Genomic DNA, 25,861 nt, shown 5'->3' on the forward strand with positions numbered 1-25,861 from the left:
ACTGCATTTGGGACGGATGACCATTCGCTTCTCACACAAATGTGATTATAATCAATAAGGTCTTAACAGGTTTCTAATCCTGGTTCTCATCCTTCTGTACACATTAGATCACTTTAAGTGGTAATTCCTCTGCATCTGCTTCCTCTAGTTGGAGAACCACAAAACTCAGTCCTGGGCCCTCTGGTTCTCTCTATTTTTACCACTGCTCTTAGAAAATGAATAAATTCCTCTTGAATTCAGTATTACTTCTAGGCAGGTGATGCCCAAATTTAGCCATCTGCTCACCCTCGGTGTTGGTCCTCATTACCTTAAGTCTTTCAAGCATTTTTTCACCTCAATCTCAATATTTTAAAAACTGAGCTAATAATATTCCCACTATAACCTTCCTTGCCATTTCTATAAGATCACCACCCTGCTGCACATTTACTTATAGCTTAAGCATTTTATATATATATATATATATATAGTATATTTTATACAATTTACTAAGTAGTAGTTTTGGTGTAATTTACAAACTACCAGAAACCACGATCAAAGGTGTCTATGACATCATTTACTAAAGGTCGGTATTGATGTTTTCCACTATGGCCCTAACTGTATGGAGTTTGTATATTCTCCCTGTGCTTGTGTGGGTTTCCTCCGGGTGCTCAGGTTTCTTTCCACACTCCAAAAATATGCAGGTAGGTTATTCCCAAAAAAAATTAACCCTAGTGTGTATGTGTGTGTGCAGGGACTGATGCGAATAGCCGAATATTCTCTGTAAAAGTACTGCGGAATATGTTTGCACTATATAAATAACTGATAATAATAATAATAATAATAATAATAATAATAATGTTTAAAGTGAAATCTACATGGATCCCGGCGGTATGCAAATGACAACCCACCATTGAGTTCTCTGTTTTGCAGTGTTTTCTGTTCTATTTCACTGTGTTTTCTATTAAAACCACTGCAGATAAGAATCTATTCTATTCATAATTATTTAATGGTGCTTCACTATTTGTTATAGACAGCACCATTTCATTGATATAATAGAAACAGAGCTCTGTGGAATAGAAGATATTCTATTCATGATCATTTAATGGTGCTTTTATAGAAACAACATTCACCTGACACCATATAAACAAAGAACTGGCTACTCTCCCTTTGTGGGTTTGTGGGGAGTGTACAGTACATGGAGAAAGAGAAAATTGTTGGAAAGTATAAGGAGATAGATATAAACTGATTACTAAGGGGCCTATCCATTATGTTAATTATTTTTGACTGTCCAGTCCCTGATAATTAACATTCTGTGACCCAGCGAGTGTCATAGCAATACAACATTGCTCCAGTGTGGAAACAGCTGATCCAATGATCAGCTGTCCCCACAAATTCCTTCACCACTTTAGTAGTGATGAAAATTAGCACTGCTGGAGCACAAAGCCGCCCCAGCATCATGTGGAAGGAGCCCGGCAGTGGACCATGGATCTAAATGGATCCCTCTTTGCAACCTGGGACTCCTTCCCACAGGAAAGAAGCAAGGTGCGGTAACGGGATATAGTCAGCATCCCACCATGTGGGGTGCTGATAGGCAAAATACCAGCACTGAAATCCCAACATTTTCAAGATCCTGGCACCAGAATCCCAACCACTGGCATCCCAAATGTAAGTATCGGGCATTAGGGGCAGGGTTGGGGTGTGGGGTTTGGGTCAGGCATTAGGGGGTGGTAAGGCTTAGGCACTAGGGGGGAGGGTAAGGTTTAAGGTGCGGGGAGGGGGATGTTAGGTTTAGGCACTAGGGGGGAGGTTAGGGTAGGGCACCAGGGAGGGAGGGTTTGGGGTAGGAGTAACAGTTAGTCTTACCCTATTGCCTTATGGGTATTGGGATTCTGACTGTTGTGATGCCCCTGTCAGTATTCTGACCAGTGGCACTCCGACCACCAGATTTCATACCCAACCGGAGGGAATAAATGCCACCTGAAGATGCAAATGTTTCCACAGTCAGACTTTGAAAAAAAAAATGTATTTTCTGAGCTTGATGAATTTAGATCCCCATACAAGTGTATGAGGACAGCCGGGCAGATTGGGGCTGAAAGGTAAACAGGAGATATTAGTGATATTTCCTGCGCATTTCGCCAGTAGCTTAATCACAGGAACCAACCATGATTAAGCTACTGGCGAAATGTGCATCAGGTTAGGGAGGACATGCTACTCATGTCTCCCTGTTTCAATGGACTGTGTGTTGCTATGCTGTAAAATAGGAATATCATATATAAAGAATCTATTACCTATTAGTGACTGGACCTAGCAGTCTATGCTTACCACTTGATAGTGGATGCTGATGGCAGATAACACTACTTGGTGCACCACGAGCTAGGTCACAGATGCTCAACTCCAATATTACTCATTATATATAATAATACATTTTGCAATAGAATTTTGCAAATAATAAAAGAGGTTTTGGCATAATCATGGCCATAGTTATGGGCCTACCCACCATGCCCAGGTAACCTCTGAGGGTAGGTCTCTAACATACTGGGGTTGAAATCCAGAGCGCAGGACACTCCCAAACCAGCCCAGCTGAGCCACCTCAGGGCATCACTCTAATAAGGAGAGGTGACGTGTAAAAAGATGTAGGATAGATAAGAGCAGCTGCTGCTGCATATAGTAAAGTGAATAATAAAGATGTGAAAATAATACATATATATATTAAACAAACAATGGAAGTGCTAAAAGTGCAAGAAAGGAAAAGTGTGTATATAGTATGATGCCCTGAAGCAGCCCAACCAAAGCAATCCAGGAAACCCATGCCCCAAAAATCAACCCATAGCTGCACTACAGTATAAAAAATTTTTAGGACTTATCTAGATTGTTCCTCTTACTAAAGTGCAGTCATAATGCCAGATCCCTGCTTAAAACCAATAAGGGACAGGTGGGAAGGGTTGCTAGCCTAGATTGAAGGCATCTCATGCCTTCAGGTGTGAATAGGAGCATACTAAATAGAATATGTGGAAAGGGAGCACTAGATTGCACACCCTGAAAATATATATAATGGGAGGGGCTACCTGTGGAGACTATTGTTGAAAACACACAAAGAAGAATTACAGATGCACAACTCCAACATTACTCATTATACAGTATATATTAATACATTTTGCAATATAATTTTACAAATAATAAAAGAGGTTTTGGCATAATCATGGCCATGGGTATGGGCCTACCCAATGCACCCAGGTAACCTCTGAGGGTAGGTCCCTAACATACTGAGGTTGAAATCCAGAGCACAGGACACCCCCAAATCAACCCAGTTGAGCCACCCCAGGGCATCACTCTAATAAGGAAAGGTGAAGTGTAAATGTTAGGGACCTACCCTCAGAGGTTACCTGGGCCCGGAGGGTAGGCCCATAACTATGGCCATGATTATGCAAAAACCTCTTTTATTATTTGCAAAATTATATTGCAAAATGTATTATTATAGATAATGTGTAATATTGGAGTTGAGCATCTGTGGCCTAGCTCGTGGCGCACCAAGTAGTGTTAACTGCCTTCAGCATCCACTATCAAGTGTAAAGCATAGCCCGCTAGGTCCAGTCACTAATAGGTAATAGATACTTTATATATGATATTCTTATTTTACAGCATAGCAACACACAGTCAATTGAAAAAGGGAGACACAAGCAGCATATCCTCCCTAACCTGACGCACATTTCACCAGTAGCTTAATCATGGTTGGTTGCTATGGCCATGATTATGCGAAAACCTCTTTTATTATTTGCAAAATTCTATTGCAAAATGTATTATTATATATAATGAGTAATGTTGGAGTTGTGCATCTGTAATTCTTCATTGTGTGTTTTCAACAATAGTTTCCACAGGTAGCACCACCCATTATATATATTTTCAGGGTGTTCGGTCCAAGGTCCCCTTTCCACATCAACCATCAACTGGCCAGGTACTGCTTCGGAACCCAGGATCCAGCAGCGGAAACCATAGATGCTCTGACTATACCCTGTTTATACACTCTAGCATATCTGTTTCCACCTTTTCTCCTTCTTCTGTGGATTCTCAAGTGCTTCAAGCATGAGTCTGCCTCTGTCATTCTGGTAGCACCAGGTTGGCTATGGCAGGCATGGTTCTTGGATCCTCAGATGCTACTTGCACATGATTTGTGGCCATTGCCACTTCAACCAGATCTCTTACAGCAAAGTCAATTTGTCTTCTCCAACTCGCTACAACTGCATTTATTGGTGTGGCTGTTGAGGCTGCAATCCTGAGATGCAAAGGTATTGCATAGTTGGTGAATCCCACCATGTTCTGTGCCTATAAGTCTGTTACAGCAGCTCACTACCATTGTATATGGCACTCTTATGTGGCTTAGTGTAAGGGCAAAGGTTTTCCTGCTGGTTCATTTGGTTTTGTCTTTTATGCAGTCGTCATTTTTTAACCCTTGGAAGAGGTAGATGTTAATTGCCTGTCTTGGAAGATGGTCCTCCTTTAGCTTCAGCTTGTTGAGTTTCAGAGCTTGGAGCTTTGTCTTGTTGGTCGCTATACCTTGTTTTCCATGATGATCAAGCAGAGCTCCATATGAAGCAGACCTTCCTTCCCAAGGTGGTTTTGGAATGCCACATTAACCAGCCAATTGTGGTATGTCCTTTTCAGATGAATCTGGATTTCCTACTTCTTTGTGGTTTGAGCCCTACACATTTATGTGGCTTGTATGGCAGTGTTGTGCAAGTCAGATGCCTTATTTGTGCTTTACAATGTTGCCCAGTGTGGTCGGCCTGTTTTCAAGCAGACGTTGGCCACATGGATTTGCCTGGCTATCCGTCAAGATTATCTTGCCAACAATAGACCTCCACCTGCTGCTATTTCAGATCACTCCAATCATTCAGTTGGTATATCTTGGACTGCATGTAAAGGCACCTCTACATTGCAACTTTGCCATGTCGCCACTTGGTCCATAGTACATACCTTGGTTTGGTTTTACCAGTTTGATGCTTTTGTGGCTTCTGACTTCAGTTTTGGATGCCATGTTTTGCTAGTGCCTCAAGGTTCTCCCTCCCAGGGGGGAAACTCTGGTACATCCCCAGTGTCCTTAGCTCAAGTGTCTCCTAGTGGATGAAGGAGAAAAGAGAATTTTGGTACTTACCAATAAATCCATTTCTCCGATTCCAAAAGGGACACTGCACACCCACCCTGCACTTCTCATCTGCTACTTGTCAGTTTGTCCTGGCTCAGTTTCTCTTCTGGTGGTTGATTGGGTAAAGAGGGGGAGGAACCAAACACACTTTCTAAATTTAAAGTGCCAGCTATACTCAACCACCTGCCTATACTCCAGTGTCCTAAGCTCCAGTGTCCCCTGTGGAATCGGAGAAACTGATTTATTGGTAGGTACCAAAATCTTCTTTTTATATATTGTTTGACTTTTCTTCACCAAACACATTTTAACTGTTAAAATAATAAAGGATGGGTTTCTGGATATAAGCGCTTGATAATATGCATGCACAATTACAATGTTCACAGTTATTCAACAATAAGTTCTGATGCAGCACTAACTCTAAATATCACCCTAATACTGTGATCATTCATATATTAATATTGATGTTTATTTGCAGAACATGACATGGAGAACCAGACTGAATTTCACTTAGTGCAATTTTCAGAAAAATAAGATTGCACAACATTAACTACTAGTGTGTTTTTCCTCCTATAGTATTATTAACACCAATAATATTCATTTAATGTCATCTCCAGTCAATTTTGACAAACTCACAGCACCTGAAATCATGAGGGAGGGACTTAAATGCAATATAAAAGAAGTGAGATCCGGTTTTTATATATGAGTTATTTCAAATTGTTGAGAAGACCCGAGTTGGTATTATGTTCTACTTGGAACCCCAAGCTGGATATGAGCTAGGACTCTGTCCAACTCGGAACCCCAAAGATTGTATGTGTTCGGTTTTCAGCAAAACAGAACCGCTCATCTCTATTTTATATATCTTGTGACTTTTTTATTAAACACATATTTTAATTGTTAAAATACAATAATAGAGAATGGGATGCTGGACATAAGAGCTTGATAATATGGGAAGAACAATTACAATGTTAGAAAGTATTCAACAATAATTCGTAATGCAGCATTATCTAAATATAGCCCTAACTCTGTTCAGATATTAAAAATAATTATGTTTATTTACAGAACATGACATGGAGAACAAGACTGATCTTAAAGAATTTCACTTAGTTCCATTTTCTAAAATATCTGATTACACAACATTAACTACCAGCATGTTTTTCTTCCTGTATATGTTTGGAGTGCTCATCAATGCTATTATAATAACAGTGATATATATTGATGATCAGTTACACACCCCCATGTATCTATTTCTCTGTAACTTGGCCTTAGTAGACATATGTTATACAACTACTATTGTCCCTAAACTGCTGTATATGTTATTATCTGGAGATAATACATTGTCCTTCATACAATGCTTCACCCAGATGTACTTTTATGTTTTTATTGCTTCTACAGAGGATATTTTAATACTCATTATGGCATATGACAGATATGTTGCTATATGTGATCCTTTACATTACCACTATATCTTAAGTACAAAAAAATGTCTCTTATTTGCAACTGGCAACTGGATATCCGGATGCTTGAATTCATTTGTTTTTACAATCCCAGTGTCACACATGTCCTTCTGTCAGTCACATACCATTCACCAGTTTTTTTGTGATGCTAAAGCTCTGTTTAACATCTCCTGTGCTGGCAGTGAAGAGTTTTATATTGTCATCTGTTTAGAAGTATTAGTATTTGGAGTTTTCCCAGTAATGTTCTGTCTGACATCTTATATAAAAATTATCAGGGTCATCTTGCAGATAAAATCTAAGGATGGAAGAAAGAAAGCCTTCTCCACCTGCTCATCCCACCTCACCATTGTCATCACTTACTATATGACAGGTGTATCTGTGTACATGATGCCACCATCGGGATGCTCTAATGTCCTAGAATTGGTCTTTACAACACTGTACACAGTTGTCACACCTATGGTAAACCCTATAATCTACAGTCTACGGAACAAAGATGTGATAAGGGTTCTGCTGAGAGTATTGGGGGTAAAAAAAATATTTAGTAGTAAGAGAGAATTTCAAAATAATAAAATAACACAAAATTAATGATGATTACATTTTATAATGTATTATTAATAAATAAAAATTGTAGTTCTTAAATCTGCTCTTTTTGCCTATTATATTGATGCTATTTTCCTCACCCCTTTGCGCAACCTGCTATCATACCTTTTTTAATTTTCATCATTAACTCTTAATTTCAGCACATTTTTGTCGCACCCCACAAAGTCCACATTTGTAGTTACCATTGCTTTCTGGCTAATGTCATCCATTGTAATGTAAGAAACTGAGAGCAGTGGTACTATGGTTAATATATATTTGTGGAATTAGGCCACATAAAAATGCATACAAGCCAACAAGTATTTACAGTACACTACAGTGAATATTACAAAAGAAAACTAGTAAAAAATGTAAGTACTGTACAGTTAGAGAGTGAGATATGGTTCCTCTCTAAATTATGACTTTGTAAAGAATTGAGATGACCAATTGGGCACTGTTTCAAATTCTGATAATGTAAGAGTTTCTGGAAAGCTTGAAAAAAATCTGATTTATTATCAATTTATAGAGAAAAATTATTTAATCAGTTGAGGTACACAAAGCAAATACTAAAAGGAAAAATAATGACAAGAAATTACAGATGTGAGTCATGGATTCACTTAGGGCTAACAGGGTTCATTAAAGCTAAATGGTAAAGGGTTAGTCTTAATACTGGCTGGTAGTAACTTAAAATCTCCACCATCAGTATCACCAACAGTATGCAATTTAAACCACATAATAATGGGAGATGATGCAATATTGGTGTAGGATACTTAAATGTCTTCCATGTCAAGACTAAAGCAGATTTTGGATACAATCTTAGTGAATGTAGGAGGGTGGTTTCTAAATTTAGGCTTTATAATTTCTAGTTGCAATTAAAAATGGGACCCAACACATATCTATCAGATTTAGAAATCAAAGAAGGGTAGAGGTGGAGTAGTGTAATTTCTGATGAGGGAGAAAGTTTAATTCCAAGAACATTACTTGCTAAAGAAAATCTTCCTTCTATAATGGTTAAATCAGGGGCAAAACTTTGTCAAAACTGTGGGCACACAGCGATATGCATTACGACTGACATCTAATACGTAGCATATTGGAATCAACTACAAACTTATTCCTGCCTTCTTCTTGGACACCCTTTTTATCAATGCAACACCTAATACTCAAGCCTAAATCACCATGGAGGGGACCTACAGTACTATCATAGTGCAAAACAACATATTTGGCAAAGAGGAGGACTCTGCATTCCAAGTCATGGAATATTTTATTACAATATAAGTGCAAACGATTTGTGGTGGATGCTCAGATTACATGGAATGTTCCCAGGTAATGCTAGAAGTTGATATTAGCATGTTTTTTTTACTTTTGCAGAGTTTAAATCGCAAAGCTATTGTTGAGAAGTAATGCTTATTTTTGTATCTTTTTTCATGAATGCTTGACTCATATTTTATTTCTTTCTCTGTATAGTTCCTTTTCACCCTCTGAAATGTGCTGAACTGAATACTTTTCAGCAAAATCAAGTAGTGTTCACTGATTGATTGAATGTACTTATTTCTATAAATGGGCTTTCTATATACCATGGTTTCCAATTGATTAGGTTTAACATGCACTGTAATATTCCCCCCAAACAATTATTGTCAAATAAGTGGCAATTACAAGCTTTATGTTATATTCATTCTTATTTAACATATTGAACTTTTTTGGAAACCTAAATAATCCTCACATTAAATTAAAATATGAAAAAAATGTCATCAATGGAATGAAGTCAATATACAATAAGCTAAAAGGTTACTTGTTATAATGTTAACCCTTTACAATGATGAACTGGCCAGAGGTTTATTTACAGGGTCTTTATGTAATTTGGTTACTTTTGGAAGGGTATAAATAACATTGGTTGATGGCTTTGATACGTTAATAAAGTAATATTCACCCTTAGTAATAATATTACCCTCCAAAACTTTTGTAATAAGTGCAATACATTTTTCTTTGTTTTCAGTTGGATCACCTCTTAATAGTTTATATACCTTTATTTTATTTTTTCCTTATACACTGTACACAAGCACACACCTTATCAGTTGGTTTGATATTACATTTTTATTACCTCTCAACTGTTTTAATGCAATCATTTCTTTTTTAGTCAAATTCAGGTTTCTATTTTTTTAATCAACACTTTTCCCAATTGTTCTTCATTATCCATCATCATTTTATTGAAGCTTTCAAACAAACAGCCTTTAAATATATTTTTATCTTTAATTTTTTTGTATTATTGCCACTTTCCTTAATTTCATTCTTTAGATTCATTTGTTTCTTAATTGTTAATTTTTTAAAGAATTTGTGGAGATCTAAAAGGAATCTATATATACTGATGGTGAAAATGTTAATCCTTTCTGTAACAAAGAGATCTCAACTTTAGAAATACTTTTTTAATCTTTCTTTTTTTCTTTTAAAACATTTTTTTTCATTCTTAAACCTATTTCTATTTCACCTCTTGCCCTTTTTGTCTTTTTTGAGCTTATCTTTTTCCTTCTGGAAAAAAGAGGAAGAAGGGGAAACTAATTTTCATCCCTTAATGGAATGTATCTATTTTTATGGTACAGTTGGAGTTATATGCTTATATACTGTACCAGATGCTGATTCAAAAGTGTGTTTTTACAGAGAGTGTGTTTCATAAGAAAGGACAAAGATTACTGTTTGGTACCTATGTGACCAGGCAGATAAGCATTTATATTGCTAGTATAGTCAATATTGAATAACCCTGTGACTAATCAAGTTAAATAATTGTATATTATATTATTGCATATGCCTATCACGAAGGCAATACTGCCCCTTCTATCTATTAGTATTCATGTATAGTTTCTAGTTGAACTTTGTACTATTTAAAAGCTAATTCAGGAGTTATTACAGAGAGCAGCATATATAAGCTGCGATTTTTCAAGTTAACAGCCAGTCTTATTGTTGGGATGATAGCCTGCAATGTTAAATAGAACCACTTGAATCCAGGAACTGAAGCAAGTGGCAGATATTCTCGCTGTCACATATACAAAGCTAAGTATATTCATTGAATAATTTTCTCAATAAACTGTATTTGTTGGGACTAGCAACTCCCTGTGTGTCTCATTATTACCTGTGTATCCAAAGAACATGTTTCCACCAGCAACAGATTCCTTATATAAGGGGTAGAGAAAGATTTTTACTTCTGATGTGAGTAAGTACAGCAATTTGGAAGAGGCATTCTGAATTACAATCAGCCACAGCAATCAGTAGTGTGCCCCAAACTTGAATGTCTCCATTTAGACATTCAGTAACATGTAAGTTTTGGCTCATTATGCACACACTTCATATTCATAACAGTCTTCTAATTACTAATTAATTAGGAGCATAAAAATCTATAACATAAAATACAAAGCAATGCAAGTTCTCTTTATTAGATTTGTTTCTTCAGCCAAACTCCAAGTGTTGACTTCATATGGAAGAGACATTGACAAACTTAAAGAAAAGCTTGAAGATCTTGAGAATGTTGTACAAACAATGTGCAAATATTATTTATTCCAGAGTTGGCTGAAACTGTTGTACACTCTGCTTACTTCATGCCAATAGTCAAACAACTCCTTCTGAATGCTAAACAAAATAATTTGTTATAAGACAAATCATATAGAGTTCTTCACCACAGAAGAGATCCACCAAATTCATAAAGTATCTCTCTATGCTGATTATTTAGTCCTCACTCTTTTTCACCCCCCCCCCACCTCTCTTCCAAACCTATATGTGGAAATTCTTATAAAGGGATCATCATCAGAGTATTAAATTAATTCTGATAGTACCACAGTATTAGACCTGAAAATGTAATTACTTATTGTTTACATCGGTCAATCTATAAAAAGCTACCAATGCTTTCTTCCTCCTCCAGTATTTGGTACAAAGTGACTACCAAGTTCTTGTTTCTATGTTTCACTTCAGCTGTCATCTATTTCGTAAATAACCAAGCTTTCCATTCAGGTATACACCCATCAGCAATAGCATTAAAACTACTGACAGGTGAAGTGAATTATCTCTGTACAATGACACCTGTCAAGGGTTATAATATATTAGGAAGCAAGTGAACACCTAGTTCCTAAAGTTGATGTGTTGAAAGCAGGAACAATGGGCAAGTGTAAGGATCTGAGAGACTTTTACAAGGGCCCAATTGTGGTGTCTAGAGGACTGGGTTAGAGCATCTCCAAAATAGCTGTTCTTGTGACATGTTCCCAGGAAGCAGTGGTTACTAACTACCAAAAGAGGTCCAAGGAAAGACAACCAGTGAACCGATGACAGGGACATGGGTGCCCATGGCTCATTGATGTGTGTGGAAAGCAAAGTCTTGGCTGTCTGCTCTGATCCAACAGAAGAGCTACTGTAGCACAAAATACTGAAAGCTTCTTCCTTAAATTAAATATTATATATTAGGTGTGTTTGCTAAAATATGTGGTAATACATGAAAACACCATGAATTAATAACAAAGAAATGTAACTCCATTATTAGAGAATTGGACCTTATTTAGCATTTGTTATCATGGTATAATGGTAATACTTTAACATCCCGGTGATAAGATTTAGAGCATTGAGACTTTAAAAAAATCTTTATTTTCATATATCTGGTGACCTAATATTATAATATTTCATTTAAGGAAGCAGTTGAATATATACAACAACTGAGACTGACAATTTAGCATATTAAAGTGGGCATGGTTATTGTATTGTCGGCACTGTTGGGATGATAGCCTGCAATGTGTTAATTAAACATAAGAGACAGAGATCTGGGAAAACCTATATCTGCACACAGTTGTCTGCTGAACAGCTTAACACTTATTCACAAATAATCTATGGTGAGAAGTGGCTTAGTGAATGTGAGACAACCATTTTTGACATTCCTAAGTTACGATAGAAATAACTGGCTCTGATTTACACAGACTGTCATGTGGACTGCACAGGCTATACGGCTTGTGCACAACATACGTCTGAGAAAGTTAGGAACTATCAGTGTTACAAATTAAGGAGCCTATGTACCAAAACTTGATGAGAAATAAAATTGTGAGATATAAATCACCAACCAATCAGATTCTAACTTACATTTTATTGGCTATGTTTGAAAAATGACAGTTAGGAGCTGATTGGTTAAGACTTTTTCTCTCATAATTTTATCCCTCATCAAGCTTTAATACTTAGCCCAATACAAAGGGTATTAGCTGCATAATACTGTTTGTGCTACGGAAGAGAGATATCTGATTTGCACTCTGCTAGCTTAAATCAAACTTTGAAATAAAGTATCCAATGCAGCATTCATTAACTGAATAGCATGACAAGTCTATTTTACTTTAAGTGTAAACATATAACTAAGGTTTGTTGATTAATAGTGGATATACTGTATATACACATATATTCTGGTTTAATTAACATAACAACCACTCACTGCAAGGTAGTTCAATTATTGCAAGATATAGTAGGCTGAATAAGCAGAATAATTGTTTGATTAACACATATTAGTGTATTATTACATGAAGACAAATAGATGTAGCAATTTGCAAGATTGCAATAGCAGGACATTGCAACATTGAATAGTAACAATTATCAAGCTTTGTATACAAGGAAATTTGAGTAACTACTGTACTTTATGTAGCAATTGCAACTGCAGATACACCATGAATGGTTTTTATTATACATTAAAAAAGAGAGACAGCGCACAGCCTTGTTTTTATATTTCTTTATTTGACATCATTTTCTTTCTAAAGAAGAAAAAGAAGAATGTGGTGTTGTGCTTGTAAATGACAAATTCAAATACTAAGTTAATTAGTGACTGGGCAAGGAAGAAATTAGAGTCAAGACAACAAATATATGATTAAGAAATATCTCTTTACAAAATATTAAGCAATAGCAACAATGTTACAATAACAAATAATAATACTTCTCTATAAGTAGTCTATACAGACTAGTCTGAGTAATTTATAGAGAAACAGCTGCTATATTCCTAATATATATATATATATATATATATATATATATATATATATATATATATATATAACAAAGATCCCTGCTGGGAATCACATATACTTTTATAACATATGGAAAAACATCCAAAAACACAGTGATCTCACCGGACCATAATTCAACTGATAAAAATATTAATCCATCATCTCTGACCTCCAGGTCTTTACGTAGGATGAATATATATTTGAAGTCCTCCGTATGAAGCAAGGTGAGTATTCTGATATAATCACCTCTAGAATTTAGAGCAGTGTAGCACTTACTGGTCTTTGTAGAATTGGTAGAATGGGCTGCTAATGTGGTTGCTCCCAATGTGGAACTGATGACACATTGATCAGTAGCCCCACGAATATAGTAGAGTCAAATTGTGACCACCTTCACCTGTCCCAGTGTTTATCCAAGTCCAGCATCACCAAGTCAGGCATGATAATTGTATTACAGCCGGCTCTAAAATCATCGGAAATTCGTTTTTTTTAAGTGAAGTCCCGTGAACAAGGAATACAAACTAGAAGCTTGTAGCAATATGTAGCAGTTAGTGAGAATCCAATGGCGCATTTCGCTTCCGGTCCAGGAAGATTTATCAAAGAGTCAATTTTCTTTCTCCTCATCACTCTTTATTTTCTTACTATCCACTGTTTTTATATTTCGCTACATCTGACCCAATTTGAGGGTATATAGAAATCATTGATATAAACATCTCAAATTTTAATTAATAACCAGCATTTTCATTGATATAAACATCTGGAATATTAAACAATAACTAGCATTATCATTGACATAAACATCAAGGAATATTAAACAATAACAAGCATTTTCACATACCTGAATTTTAATGTATACCTAATAAAGAAGTGATTTTAAAAGAATTATTCATCTCTAGTGGGAACATGAGTGCAGCTATTTGAAACTGATTCCCCTTTTTTCTTCCTTGGATTTTTGCATATATAATTGTATCAGTGGGTGGCATCTACAACTTACTTAAAGGCATAAAATTTACCCTGTAAGTTATATATTATAAGTAATATTTTCCTGGTGCTATCTGTATTTGTTAAAGCTTGGTGCGGGATTCCAATATCTCTGTCCTTGCCTGATTAGTCAGATTTTCTTTTACATCACTGGATGGCCAGTTGCATGTGCTTAGTTTACCTGGGGAAGATATGACATCAGGATGCATTATGGGTAAAAGGCAACTCATGCTGTGTGATGCTCTGGGCAATATTCTGCATGGAAAATTGGGTCCTGCAATTCATGTGGATGTGACTTTTACAAGAACCACTTACCAAACCATTGTTTAGACTAAATATGTCCCTTAATGTTAACAGTATTCTCTGATAGCAGTGGCCATTTTTTAGCAGAAAAATTGCACCCTGCCCCATTGCAAAAATTGTTCAGGAATGGTTTGAGGCACATCACATTATTAGTCTAAGACAGTGTCCCCCTGTTCATTGGCGTATTAGACAGTAACGCCACTACATAGCACATATATCAAACTGGAATATTTAATTATTCCCAAAAACAAACATAGTGGAGCCGCCAGTGACGCCGATGTGACGCCGATGCGCACATTTCACTTTATCAAGGCATAAGATTTAATTTTTGACCACCATCTATTCATAACACCCATTAGGAATGGGAATCAATTATATACTGTAGATACAATCAGGCATTATTAGCCAATAGTAGGCAAATATATAGATAAATATTTAAACTCTATTATTATTGTGTTTTTTGCCTAGGTATTTCAAATACCTCAATCAATATATTCCTACCTTATATCTAGGTATATAATTACCCGATATTATCAACAATACATTAGTGGACCGGCCTTTTTACTATACATGTGTGTCTTGTTTAATAATTATTTTAACTCCTTATTTTTCACTGTTTATTTCCCCTGCATGGGGATATTTTTTATGTAATTACTAATAAAAGTTACATATTAATATTATATATTATTTCCTTTTGTGCGCCCGATAAAACAACTCCTTACCCTTTCCCTTTATCTCATGATCCATATTTAGTTAAGTAGGGCTGCACCCCCGTTACTTAACCAACTATTCAGGTTTTGATTATATAGAGGTCTTATACAGTAAATAATAGTGTGCAGATACTTTTCCCCATCTCCCCTTTCACTTTATCTAAGCTAACGTCTTGGTGCCAGATACCACAGGACACCTTCAGAGGTTTTGTAGAGTCCATGCCTCAATGGGTCCAAGCTGATGATGGCACGAGGGGGCCCTACACAATATTAAGCAGGTAAATTTAATGTTGTGGCTGATGGGTGTATATCACATACATTTTTGAGGGTATTTTAAGGACTGGTGATCAGGCATCATTATACAGTGCATCTGGAAAGTATTCACAGCACATCACTTTTTCCACATTTTGTTATATTACAGCCTTATTTCAAAATGGAATAAATTCATTTTTCTCCTCAAAATTCTACACACAATACCCCATAATGACAACGTGTAAAAAGTTTTTTTGAGATTTTTGCAAATTTAATTGAAAAAAAATACTAAGCAATCACATGTACATAAGAATTGACAGCCTTTACCAGAAGCTCAAAATTGAGCTCAGGTGCATCCTCTTTCAACTTATCATCCTTGAGATGTTCCTACAGCTTAATTGGAGTCCACCTGTGGTAAATTCAGTTGACTGGACATGATTTTGAAAGGCATACACCTGTCTATATAAGATCCCACACTTGACAGTGCATGTCAGAGCACAAAACAAGTATGAAGTCCAAGGAATTGTATGTAGACCTCCGAGACAGGATTGTCTCAAGGCACAAATCTGGGGAAGGTTACAGAAAAATATCTGCTTCTTAGAAGGTCCCAATGAGCACAGTGGCCTCCATCATCTGTAAATGGAAGAAGTTCAGAGCCACCAGGACTCTTCCTAGAGTTGGCCATCCATCTAAACTGAGCGATCGGGGGAGAAGGGCCCTAGTCAGGGAGGTGACCAAGAACCCTATGGTCGCTATGTCAAAGCTACAGCATTCCTCTGTGAAGAGATGAGATCTCTGCAGCAATCCACCATTCAGGCCTGTATGGTAGAGTGGCCAGATGGAAGCCACTCCTTAGTAAAAAGCACATGGCAGCTCACCTGGAGTTTGTCAAAATGCACCTAAAGGACTCTTAGACTATGAGAGACAAAGATTGAACTCTTTGGTGTGAATGCCAGGTGTTCTATTTGTAGAAAACCAGGCACCGCTCATCACTAGCCCACTACCATCCCTACAGTGAAGCATGGTGGTGGCAGTGTCATGCTGTGGGGATGTTTTTCAGTGGCATGAACTGGGAGACTAGTCAGGATAGAGGGGGAGATGAATGCACCAATGTACAGAGACATCCTGGATGAAAACCTGCTCCAGAGCACTCGACCTCAGACTGGGGCGACGGTTCATCTTTTAGCAGGACAACAGCCCTCATTCAGAGGCACTCACAAGAAGCAAGCGCTTGTTCTGAATGAGGGCGGCCATTTGTATTTTTTAGTGCGGCTTCCTGGTCGCTAGCTAAGCTGTGGGTTACCACCCACAGCTTTAGCGACCAACCAGGTTGATGGTCGTGATGGTCAAGACCATCACGACCATCGGGGCTTGTGATGAGAACCTAAGGTTGGATCTCAGCAACTGCAAGCCCCAGGGAGCATCCTGCTCTGATCAAGCAGGAAGCTCCCCACTGACAACACTGCTGATGTCAGTGCGGCCGCCCACAAAAGGGCAGGTGTTACATCAGGTATGCCTCCGTTTGTGTAGCCACCCCCTGCCCTGCCTACAAAATTGGGTGAGCTGGCTATCAACATCGACAGCCGCCCCTTTTGTAGTGAGCTCCGGAGCGAGAGAATTTCTCTCTCGCTCCGGGGCTTGCGCACACGCAGTGCGGCTGCTGCATGTGCGAAGGACCTTAACATTGACCCAGTTGTGAGCACTCAGCACTTGTGCCCGAGTCTGAATAAGGGCCAATGACCCTAAGCACACAGTCAAGATATCAAAGGAGTGGCTTCAGGACAACTCTGTGAATGTCCTTGAGTGGCACAGCCAGAGTCCAGACTTGAATCCGATTGAACATCTCTGGAGATATCTGAAAATGGCTGTGCACTGACACTTCCCATTCAACCTGATGGAGGTTGAGAGGTGCTGCAAAGAGGAATGGGCGAAACTGCCCACAGATAGGTGTGCCAAGCTTGTGGCATCATATTCAAAAAGACTTGAGGCTGTAATTGCTGCCAAAAGTGCATCAACAAAGTATTGAGCAAAGGCTGTGAATACTTATGTACATGTGATTTCTTAGGGGTTTTTTTTTAATTGAATTTGCAAAAATCTCAAAAAAACTTTTTTCATTACATTATGGGGTATTATGTGTAGAATTTTGAGGACAAAAATGAATTTATTCCATTTTGGAATTAAGGTTGTAACATAATAAAATGTGGAAAAAGTGATGCGCTGTGAATACTTTCCGGATGCACTGTATACTGTATTTTCAATATGGGGACGTGTACCAATTAGATGCATTTAATACAGAAACTTTCATTTATTATTAAGTCAACAACCATATGGTAAAGTTAAATACACTAAAGTTAAATGTAATCAAAACAGTGCTGAAAAGTTTGTTATATGTAAATATTGTCTAGTAATTTGACAAAATCCATTTTTTTCCATTTCTCATACATAAAAGTTTTACAGCTAAACTGTACAGTTCCCCCTAAAAAACTGAGAATCCTCAATGTACAGAAAGAGAGAAGATAAATTCAAAAAAATTTTAATCAAAACCCAAGAGCACAGTATATGGCTGATGTAATTCCATAAATGTCTGTTAGTCCCTATAGTAAAATGAAAATAAAATTAATGACTCATTGCACAGGGACTCACACATTATAAGTAACATTCCTTCCATCCCTGTGCTCTGTTTAATGCTGATCTGTTGGTAAGTTATGATCTTTTCTTGCCAACATAAAATATACTGTATGGTGCTCCTGTAACTGACCTATATTTCTGATGATGTGATATATTTTATTAAAACATTTTTAGATTTGAGTGCTGAAATTGTAGTTAGTCTATTGGACACAAATTATTCTCTCCTTTCAGGTCAGATCTATTTACAGGTGAAGCAAAACATTGTAATTCATAATGAGCAAAATAGTCAGAGGTTCATAAAGAAACTGACTTAATTTAATGTGAATACATGGTCATACATGGTAGGTTTGTGTCTCCTACTTTCAGATAATTTTTGAACAAGATTCTAAAATTGCAATTATTTGTTTGTTTGACATTGATGATTTGTGTATGAAACATAAGTCACCGGTGAGTGTGCTATTAAATAAATGCAGGTGCATACAAAATTGGAGGTATAATATTAACAGACAAGGGAGGAATCTCCCTTGTCTGTTATTATTATACCTCCAAATTTCAGTATATAGCAGAAATGTATCAAGCCTTAGGGGTAAATTTACTAAGATGGGAGTTCTATTTAAGAAGTGATGTTGCCCATAGCAACCAATCAGATTCTACTTCTCATTTATTTATCACCCTCTAGAAGATAATACCTGGAATCTGATTGGTTGCTATGGACAATATCATTTCTTAACAGAAATCACATCTTAGTAAATGTACCCCTTAGAGAGAGATAAACTGGAGAAGTTTCCCATAGCAACCAATTAGCTTCTAGCCATCGGAGATGTATTATTCCTTAGAATATGTGAGGAAACTAAGAACACAGTAGAACAAACAGTGGTCAACACCTGAAGATAACCAGAAACAGTCTGCCTCTGCTACCCCCTGACATTGCACTTCTATCTCACAGACCAGGACAAAGTAACATTATGAATTTGTTGGACAGGAATTGGGTGTAAGTGCTCCCGAAATGTGTTCCCCATATATAAAGTAATAGTCATCTTGCTGTGTGCCCGGCCACTATGTGTACACTCGCATCTGTACTAGGTGGCAATTATATGCCTGGAAACAGGTATAGCCCATTGACTTGTCCTCACTGATCTTTGCCTACATGAGAATGCTCCTATTACAGGCCAGTTACCCCTTCTTCAGTCATACATGTAGTTGCAATTGAAATGCTAATGACTGTGCACCCTGCATTCAGTTTTGGTTCATGCACCGTGCAAAGATATTTCCACTAATATCTTATATTTTAATTCTCTATTTCACTAGTATATTTACCTTAGCCTCTTAATAAATTCTTACTTCTTCTAAAACTCTACAATGTTTAGCAAATTGTGTTTCTAACTGTGCCAGTGATTTGTTTACAGCTCTCTATCACTACTATCAAAATGCTTTGGACATCACCAAACACACTTCTAATCTTTCATTTCCACTTAGGCGTCTAACCCTGGACAACTTAATAAATAATTTTACATCTGTTATCAGCCTCTCTGACAACATCAAGGATACGATTCACAATGCCACTCCCGCAGACAGTGGTGATCCGTGTCAGTATGGTGCTCGGAGTGTGTCTCCCGGTCAGCTGACTGGACCAGAAGTGTGTTGACACATGTTGACCTACTTGAATTTACCAATTATGGGTGGACATCATTGAGATCTTGCAGAAGATTTCTGTATATAGTCAGAGATTGATGTGTTTATGTGGACCTTCCTTATATAATATGAATTATGATAATTAGTGATCATAGTCTCTCTGCTGATAAATGGGATATGTGCAATTTTATTTACAAGATATCCAATATTGGTCATATTGTTTTATGAATTTTGCAATCCAGACAAATCTTTACTGGATTTTATGTTCATGGGTACACACCCCTGAGATTTTTGCAGATGTAGTGTGAACAGTATCAGAGACTAATTGGTATTAAAATTATGTTTCTATGCAGACTCTCTTGATATATAGTAATTGATACTTTTAGCGATCACATTTTCTCTGCTGCTAAACAAGGTATGTGCAATTTCATTTACAAAATATCTAATATCATTTTAATGTTATACATGTGAAATTTTGCAACCCATATAAAATGTATTTGTTATTTTGTGTTGGATGACAGTGTACATATTAGGTAAACACTGCCATCTATCTGTGACTGGAGGAATCTAGTTATTTATTGATTTATGTAAGTACAATGTAAAGATTATTTCCCTAATATTTCACCCATTTCTACCAATTATATATGTTTTTTATAAAGTATACACTAAGAAAAATTGTTTTAATCATTATCACCACATCATATGTAATTTCATAATAGTGCCCCAAAAAAGGATTTTTTTTCTCTTTATGCCTGTGCAGAATACAATGTGTGATATTGAACTTCAACAAATCCAAAAACCCGCAAGTTAGTAGATATACCCCCAAGTGTCTTTTTTGCTGCCAAACAAAGCCTCAGGGATGGATTCAAGTACCAACAATATTATCGCTGATTTTTTTGTGATATTATCACACCTGTGATAATTTATCGCCGAGTTTCCATTGAAAAATGGAAAAAACTTTTCTCCATTTTGAGATGTAATGTAAAATGTGCAAAATCCCTATTTTTGGATAAAAGTGTGGGGATTTATTTCAGAACCCTTTGAACAGCCCCACTAATGATACTTTAGCAAAAAATGTTTTCATAAGTTGCGCACTTTGGCGAAAAACAACGGCTGAAATTTTGGTGACCAATGTGTTTAATGTATTGGTTCTGGTGTTTCGGAGGGCCATAATGATGCATCAAGTGGAGGATATTTTTCATGAAAAAAAAATTATAATTTTTGACCAAAATTTCAGCGGTCATTTTTTGCCAAAGTACGCAACTCACGAAAAATTTTTAGCTAAAGTTTCATTAGGGTGGCTGTCCAAAGGGTTCTGAAAGAAATCCACACATTTTTACCACAAAATAGGGTTTTTTACACATTTTTATTCACCTGCCCTAGACAGGAAAAAAGTCTTCTCCAATTTTTAGGTGAAAATCTGTAATTTTTTCACCGTCGTTGGTGAAATCGGATGATCGCCGCTAATATCGTCCACGATATTGGCCAAACGGTCGACCACTTTCACCAACAATGGCAAATTCATCTGATTTCACCTCTAATTGAACTCCCCCCATAGTATAAAAATACAGGGCTAAGTATGGTATGAATATATCAAGCCAATCTGGAAAAACCAATGAAAAGTATTCAGTACAGTGCCAGATAGTCAGTCTGTACAATCCTTGCATTAGCACTAGCTGTTGGTATTCCTTGGCTGGCCCATAATGGATGGTTCTTGTACTGGTCTGGATGTTTTACTGTTCTACTTTTGACATATTGTATACACAGTACAGGGCTGTATGTATACCATGTAGGCCGACAAATGCAGGGGCACAGTTAGATAGGCAACTTTAGTGTTGAATATATTTACATTTGTATTTTATATCTCTTTAGCCCTTCCTTTACCAAACACATATTTTAATTGTTAAAATAACAGAGGATGGGATGCTGGACATCAGAGCTTGATAATATGGGATGCACAATTACAATGATAGGACTTATTCAACAATAATATATAATGCAACACTAACTTTAAATAGGACCCTAATACAGTGACCATTCAAATATTAATAATGAAGTTTATTTACAGAACATGATATGGAGAACAAGACTGATCTCATAGAATTCTTCTTAGTGCCATTTTCTGAAAAATCGGATTACAGAATATTAACTACCAGCATGTTTTTCTTCCTGTATACCTTTGGAGTGCTCATCAATGCTATTATAATTACAGTAATATATATTGATGATCAGTTACACACCCCCATGAATCTATTTCTCTGTAACCTGGCCTTAGTAGATATCTGTTATACAACCACTACTGTCCCTAAACTGCTGCACATGTTATTATCTGGAGATAATACAGTGTCCTTCATACAATGCTTCACCCAGATGTACTTTTATTGTTTTGATTGCTTCTACAGAGGATCTTCTAATATTCATTATGGCATATGACAGATATGTTGCTATATGTGATCCTCTACACTATCACTATATTTTAAATAAAAAACACTGTCTCTTATTGGCATCTGGCAACTGGATATCGGATGCTTAAATTCATTTGTGTTTACAATCCCAGTGTCACAAATCTCCTTCTGTCAGTCACATATCATACACCAGTTATTCTGTGATCCTAAAGCTCTGATTAACATCTCCTGTGCTGGCAGTAAAGATTTTTATGCTGTCATTTATCTGGAATTACTAGTATTTGGAGTTTTCCCAGTCATGTTCAGTGTGACATCTTATATAAAAATTATCAGGGTCATCTTGCAGATAAAATCTAAGGATGGAAGAAAAAAATCCTTCTCCACCTGCTCATCCCACCTCACCATTGTCATCATGTACTATGCAACAGGTATGTCTGCATTTATGATGCCACCATCAGAATACTCCAATGCCCTAGAACCAGTTTTTACAACACTATACACAGTTGTCACACCCATGGTAAATCCTATAATCTACAGTCTACGGAATAAAGATGTGAAAAGGGCTGTATTGAGAATATTGGGGGTAAAATAAAATATTTAACAGAAAGGGGCTCATTTATCTTTAAATATTTGCAGCTTATTTGCTAACACCTGTTTTGGGCAGATATCTCCGATACCAGCTGCTCTCCCTCCATTTCTGCCAGCAACTGCAACCCCCCATAGGTTTCTATGGGGGATGTGATGCTGTCATATTTACCACCCTCCACCAGCAATTACGCCACACATGTGTGGTCTGTAGGCCGCACATTAGCAGGATCCCCAGAACACCACAGACGGGTTCCTTTTGGTACTATGCTCAATATATATTTATTGAAATTGGATATATAAAATGTCATACCAGGCAGCCCGTATTTTCAGTACATGTAAGTGGTTTTGGTAAAAGAAAAATAAGAAAAAAACAAACTTTACAGTATAAAGAGAGATGTGGTTATTTGCATTGTCTCCTCTCTGAATTATGACATTGTTATGAATTGAGATGATTAATGATGTTGGGCACTGTTCAAAATTCTGACCTGGTTTTGGGTTCCTTGACAAATGTGGACTTTCTGGAACGTTGGGAAAAATCAGATTTCTTTTCAATAGTATTTATTGAGAAAAATGGTTTTAACAATCAGGGTACAGAAAGTAAATATGGAAAGGAATGACAAGAAATAACAGATGTGAGTTACAGATTCCTTCTACCTGGACACCCTTTTTATCCATGCAACACCTACTACTCCAGCCTAAAACATGATAGAGTGGAGCAACCGTCATTGAAAAAAACAACATATTTGCTAAAGAGGAAGAATATACATTCCAAGTCATGGGACTTGTAGTACACCCTATATATATTGCTGGATATTCAATACATTTCCTTCATTGACTAAGGTATCATATGCCTAAGACTACCAAAAATCACTTCTCTATTTAAATTAGAGATGTGCAGTTCGGTTTTACTTGGATATGTTCTGGTCTCAAAACCGGCATCATATTGGCTATCCAGCTGTCATGTGTTTTGAATAGAATAAGAGAAATCTGATTGAGTCCAAACTTGCGATAATTTGGCAATAAGCACTGAATAAAACCGAACCTGCACATCTCTAATTCGAATATACTTCAAGTGAATTGTTTGGTCATACTGTATTCATATATACTGTATGTGCAAGTTTGCATTTTTTAGTGAATTTTAAATAATATGAATACGTTTTGCTTTATTTTTAGCTCTGATCTGCTCTTATTTAGATTTTTGTGGAAATCACAAAGTTAACCATGCCATGTTTTGATTGATATCATTATAAAGTGTGCTCTATATATATATATGAATTCATGTTTTGTTTTATTTTTAGCTCTGATCAGCTTTTATTTTGATTTTTCTGGAAATCACAAAGTTAACTATACCATGTTTTGATTGATATCATTATAAAGTTTGCTATATATATATATATATATATATATATATATATATAGCAGGTATGTGGGTGGACTGGCACTCATTGTGCTGATTAAAATGGTGGGTGCCTTCAGTGTAATATGCATACACAAATGGAAAAAAAGAACGTGGCACACTTTTTTCCATTTGTGTGTGTGTATATATATATATATATATGTCCCCGATATGCTGGCACTCACACAGATAAGAGGCATGACACTCCGATGCCAATCCTTAAAAACATTGTAGATCCTAGCAAAGAGAGGCAGCACTCAGAGATTCTTATATAGAAAAAAGTATATTAGGTGTACATAGTGGCAATGTTTCGAGGTGTAACCTTTTTCAAGCCTACTCCATTACAATACAAAAAAACAAGACAAACACCACTTACCCCATTAAATATCTGTTTCTGCTCTCCGTCTGACCCACGTCACTCCAACAAGGTCCATCCACCGGAAGTTCCGCATTATGCACTTCCGGGCCATGCGTTCCACCATTACCTGGCAACAACTGCATTCCCACCTGGACCATTATCTGGTTCAGCTAACAGCCACTGTGTCTGGCAGGGGGTATTATTAAGCCCTGCGTAATCCGTCCGGAGGCAGATCAACCACAGTGAAAATAACCCACCTAAAATCCAAACATACAGAAAAACATTAGTAATAAAGTGAAATAAACTAATAAATGCACCAGTGAAACAAAAATAACATAAAAACAAAAATATATTTCACCAACATATATCTATAAAAAAATATAAATCGATAAGCATCTATGTGAGCAGATCAGCCTCGTCACTATCAATATCCAAAAGTTCACTTATAGGATCAGTCCATCCATGGAGCACATCGTTTCCAATATATAAATAAGTATCTTCATAAGGGTCACAAATGTTCCAATGAATTTTATTATTCAGGCCTTTAGGACGTGTGGTGTCTAACCTAAAGATCCACTGGCTTCTCTGTTCAACAAAATTTTTGAGCGGTCACCACCCCTAAGTGATTCTTTCACATGATCGATGATCATGTACTGAACTGATGATGGGTGGCCCACGTCTTTAAAATGTCACGCCACTGGTTGGTCATTATCTTTACCAGCAAGGGCTAGTTTAAAAGATGATTGGTTGCCCTACATAGTATTAGCCACAAGGGCAGATTATAATATATACAACAAAGAGGATGTACAAGTAAGGACATGATTAATCTTGTAGCTCTTCCCTTTATGCGGATGATGGAAACTGTTACCATTGATCAAGTATTTACATGTCACACAATTAGTGCATCTGTAACAGCTGGGTGCCTTAATGTATACATTAGGAGCCTTCAGTACATTTCTCCTAGTAATATCCATATGTACTAGTAGATCCCATAAATTATGGCCTCATCTGAATGCCGCTAAGGGTCTGCTGGATTTATACACTGGTAAGTCTTTATCAGTGGCTATAAGTGGCCACAAAGCCTGAGGGGCTTTCTTAATTATAGGACTAGCCATCGTGTAATCATTGGTCCATGGTATGAGTTGATTTGTGGCTCTTATCCTAGGCTGTAACAGATCTTCTCGATGCATATTTAACACTTTTTATTTTTGTTGTAAAAGTACTGTTCTATCATACCTCTGGATACAAATTTACTGATCTGATTATCCAGCAATTCAGGCACCTGCATTGGATTGCTCATAATCCTCGCTACTCTCATCATTTGAGAAAGTGGGAGCCCTTGTTTGAGGGCTTCAGGGTGATGGCTCGTTGACATCAAGTGTGTTCCTGTCTGTACTTTTAATGAAAACTTCAGTGTGCATTTTTCCATCCTTGTCAATAATGGTAACATCCAAGAA

General features: G+C 36.9%; 1 protein-coding gene across 1 annotated transcript; it reads left to right on the forward strand.

Moving 5' to 3' along the window:
* The first annotated feature begins 6,186 nt into the window (after positions 1-6,186).
* On the forward strand, positions 6,187-7,158 carry LOC148534993 (olfactory receptor 5F1-like). Its single transcript, XM_088464864.1, has one exon. The coding sequence runs from the start codon at positions 6,187-6,189 to the stop codon at positions 7,156-7,158; it is 972 nt and encodes a 323-aa protein (XP_088320990.1).
* The last annotated feature ends 18,703 nt before the right edge of the window (positions 7,159-25,861 follow it).

This window comes from Taudactylus pleione, unplaced genomic scaffold (assembly GCF_031769625.1).
Source record: "Taudactylus pleione unplaced genomic scaffold, aTauple2 ptg000061l, whole genome shotgun sequence".
NCBI lineage: Eukaryota > Metazoa > Chordata > Amphibia > Anura > Myobatrachidae > Taudactylus > Taudactylus pleione.

Coding starts and splice junctions, on each gene's coding strand:
- LOC148534993 (XM_088464864.1), top strand. CDS start 6,187: ATGGAGAACAAGACTGATCTTAAAGAATTTCACTTAGTTCCATTTTCT.